Source organism: Triticum aestivum, chromosome 3D, assembly GCF_018294505.1.
Source record: "Triticum aestivum cultivar Chinese Spring chromosome 3D, IWGSC CS RefSeq v2.1, whole genome shotgun sequence".
NCBI lineage: Eukaryota > Viridiplantae > Streptophyta > Magnoliopsida > Poales > Poaceae > Triticum > Triticum aestivum.
In genome coordinates this window covers 302,952,825-302,956,782 of record NC_057802.1, presented here as the reverse complement: position 1 = coordinate 302,956,782, position 3,958 = coordinate 302,952,825, and the positions used below count along the sequence as shown (strand labels likewise).

Genomic DNA, 3,958 nt, shown 5'->3' with positions numbered 1-3,958 from the left:
ACTACTGCTTCATCCAGAGAACAGAAGAGTGCTGTTTCTTGCGCTAAGGAAAAGAAAAGAGTTAGGGGAGAGGGAGCCACTGCCACCAGTGCTGCCAAGGTGGCTTGGGTCGTTGTTACTGTTCTGAATTCTGTTTCTGTGGAGCTTGCAGTGTGCTATTGCAATGTGTCATGTTCGCTAGAATATTTGTGTGTGTGTGTGTTTGTGCTTCACTGTGATCAATAAAACACAATTTTCAGTTCAAGCCATATATACCTCTGTAATTGGGTCATCAGCCCCGATTTATGTGGGTCACGTAACCGTGTTCAGAACTAGCTTACCGTACACACTGCGATTAGGGTGTGTTTGGGTGATGCCCACACCAGCCTTACCAAATGTTGGCATGAGTTGGCTTGCCAATTTTTTGGCCAAGGAATTCCTCGCCCTCATTTGGCCAACTATTTGGCAAAAATCTGTGAGAGGGAGGGGTGTACACCCATTGGTAACCAAAATTTCAGGCAACAAAGCAAACAATAAAAAAAATAGGCAACCAATAATTTGGCAGGGCTAGTCTGGGCAGCAAACCAAACAGACCATTAGTGATCCGGTTTCTTGTCCTGGATTCCTGGTAACTATGGTTTACCCTGTGTAATCAACAAAATTTGGCACGGCATGTTCCATTCTGGAAATAGTAGATATAAAATATAACATCACAACTCACATAACAGAAAATATGCATCAGTGGGCTTGCAGTAAGAGCCTTAAGAGATTTACAAGGACATATTATGACGGGTATTCACAGCCTTCTGTTTGGAACAGAAAACAAGCTGTCAGACTAAAGCTGAGTTTTCATACAAGTCATGACTGTAGAAACTGTACTGGCTGGGGGAAACATTATTAACTCTTATGTTATGACCGTATGAGCCAGGAGTAAGGGCATGTTCAGAGTTCTCTAGTGCCACGAAATCCTCAACTCCTGCTCCCAATTTTGGAATCTCACTCCTCGTACGAAAACACCGAGCGCTGTTCCGTTCGGTTGCCTCGTTCCGGCTCCCGGTTCGTGGCATGGGCTGACAGCCTGATAAAATAGCGAGCATAATTGGTTTGGTGTCAAAAATAGGCATGCCAATGTTTGGCATTGTGCCAAATATTCGCTACTACTTGGTTGGTTACCGAGTTGTCTTGCCTATCTCACATAAAGTTTCCAATATTTGGCAAGTCTTGGTATTGCCAATATTTGGCAATTCCAACATTTGGCTAGCCAAATATTGGCAGCAAACCAATCATGCTCAGCATCTCCCGGTTCGTGGTATGGGCTAGCAGCCAAATAAAATAGCATCTGGCATCTTCGGGGCAGATGGCCGGCCAGAGCTTTGAGCCAAACAACTAGCATCTCCCTGAATTCTCTATCTTCCAGAACTTTCTGATAAAAAAAAGGAGAACTACCGTCTCCACCTCCGACCTGTCCTCCCCTCATGAGAAAACCCAGGGGCATATATTTCCGGCTCCCGCAGGCAGGCTGCTGCACAAGCAGCTCCTCACGATAGTCGACTCCACCTCCGGGCTCGTCATCACCGCCGCGACAGCCACCACTCACAGAGCCGGATCCGCCGCGACCGTGCTCACCAACGTCTGTTGCGGCCCCACTCCTAACCGGGACCTCCAGCCTCATGGCCGCTTCTTAACCGGGCCCTCCAGCCTCGTGTCGACTGTTCTGCGCCCTCGTTCGCCAAGGTGCTCGCTGTGCACGGGGCCTTCCACAGGGTGGCGAAGGGTGAGGCTGGGGAAGGACTCCGACAGCAGGAACTTTGATGCTCCTGGCTGGAGAAACCGGCGAGGTGACGGAGGAAACTACTGCTGGCCGTACAGCTTGTGTGGTCGGTGCATTCAATTTGCAGCCTGAGCGCCACCTAGGAAGGTTCTGCACAGGGAGGATCGTCAAAGATGCCTCAGAGCTCCAGGAATGATTTGCCGGCAGCGATGGCTGCCCTCGGTGCTGACACACTGGCGTCCTCGGCCATGGTGTGAAGAGCAAGGAGAGGGGGATGAGAGGGAGAGATCTGTGGCGTGGAGTAAGTGGAGGCAGAGGGGTTTGGTTCACATCACGGGTGGGGAGTGAAAGCGAAATACGTTTTCCCACTTATCGGCGGGACTGTGGGTAATATTTTCTCCAACAATGTGAACCGCTGCTCCATATACCCCAATTTCTGGTGCTCTGCGATTTTGTACTGTGGGACCTCTGTGCTCCACAGATCTCACTCCGTGTAGCTGGACCGTCCAGGCAGGCCCTGCCTGCGGAGTTGGCAGATCTGCGAACCGGAGGGTTGCCAAACAGGGCCCAACAGCTTTTGAATTACACTGCTTAATAGTGTAAACAAATCAAGTTTTCAGCCCATTATATCTATATCTATACATATACACACACACATATGCAACTGCAAAATGCATAAGATTAATGAGCCAGTACTTAATGCATTAACAAAAGAAGTTTAAGGCAACAGAGATCCTTCTAATGTAGCAATTTCCAGTGAAAAAGGTTTACAGCCTTTGTCATAACACGTAAAATCACATGAAGAAGGTTTACACCCTTGGTCATAAATCACAAATTAACCAGCAAAGGCAGGGGTAAATAATGATCAGTTGACCGAACAGCATGAAATGACCATTGATGCTATGGTAGACAGGGAACAAGGAAAGATTAAACACAGCAGCCATTAGATAGAACACCCACGAGTTTCTACACAGATGGATGATGGCATATTGATGAACTGCGTGCATAGACAAATCTCCAAAGTGCATCAGGACATCACAGAACATTACTGGAAAGATACATGCACGATACATCCCAATCAATTCATTAAACTACCAATCAATAAATTAGACACCAAAGTGCTCAGAACAAGCGTGTATGATCCCATTCAAATATTAAGATCAAATAACAGACAGCCAAGATAAACCTAGTATCGACACCTCACCTTGGTACCAAAGGGACCGACAGGAGGATCCATGTCAAAGCGCTTCTTCCCCTGCGAAACCACAACCAGATCGAGAAATTACAGCCCATTCCAAGAACCCAACCAAACGGGGTACTCCAGCCGGAATCTCCAAACCCAAGGCCCAATCCATCTCACCTGGAGCTCCGCCTCGAGCTCCTCGCGCTCCAACCCCGTGGCTATGGGCATGACGTCCTCCACACTCGTCCCTGCCGCCGCCGGCTTGTCCGCTGCAGAAACACGCCAATACACCAGTCGATCAGCGCCAGGAACCGCCAGGACAACGAGATCTGGGGAGGGGGCAGTCGGGCCTTACCGGAGAGGAGGGGCCCAGTGCGGCGGAAGGCCGCGACCGCCGTGGAGAGGGGAGCGGCCCGGGCGCTGGCCGGGGAGGGGGCCGCGCCGGCTGCGGCGGCAGCGCGGCGGAGGGCGGGGGCTAGGGTTTGGAGGCGGCGCCACATGGTGCGTGCGTGTGCTCTCAGGTCACGGCGGCGGCCTCCTCGGGGGAAAGGGAAATGGAGTGGGGACGCGAGCGAGAAGGAAGGCAGGCTCGATTTGATCTGACCAGAGAGGGAGGAGGAGGTCAAGGACAAGAGGAGGGTATGCGGCCTGCGGGGGGACGGTGCGTCGAGGTCCGTGCGGGCTGATGGACGGACGGGATCGAAGGTTGGACTGTGAAATGTGGGGAGAGTGACAAGTGTTCGAGCTCGCAGTGGCGCCGCCTCTAGCGTACCACCTAAGGAGAGTTGCCTGAAAAAAACCTACTCCCTCTTTTTATAGGGCTTATTTCAAAATTTTAGTTTTTCTATTTTATAAGGCTCAATTTGGTTGTTTTTCATCACATGTTCAAATTTTAAGGTGCATTAAATCATTGCATTCAAGTATTAAGAGAAAATTGACCAATGCATGTATTTTATGCATGCATGCATTGCAATTAATGCATTTATAAACATAATTTTTTGAGGAAAACAAAAGCATTAATTAGG

At 49.7% G+C, this 3,958-nt stretch overlaps 1 protein-coding gene across 1 annotated transcript in view; it reads right to left on the bottom strand.

The window, feature by feature from the left end:
- LOC123078551 (putative cytochrome c oxidase subunit 5b-like) overlaps positions 1-3,597 on the bottom strand; it is a 5,506-nt gene extending 1,909 nt beyond the window's left edge. Inside the window, exons 1-3 of the mRNA XM_044501104.1 lie at positions 3,289-3,597; positions 3,111-3,202; positions 2,955-3,005 (exon numbers count right to left, since the gene is read on the bottom strand). Coding sequence (XP_044357039.1) covers positions 2,955-3,005; positions 3,111-3,202; positions 3,289-3,433 — 288 coding nt within the window. The 5' untranslated portion in view covers positions 3,434-3,597. The remainder of the gene's footprint in view (positions 1-2,954; positions 3,006-3,110; positions 3,203-3,288) is intronic.
- Positions 3,598-3,958: the final 361 nt, after the last annotated feature.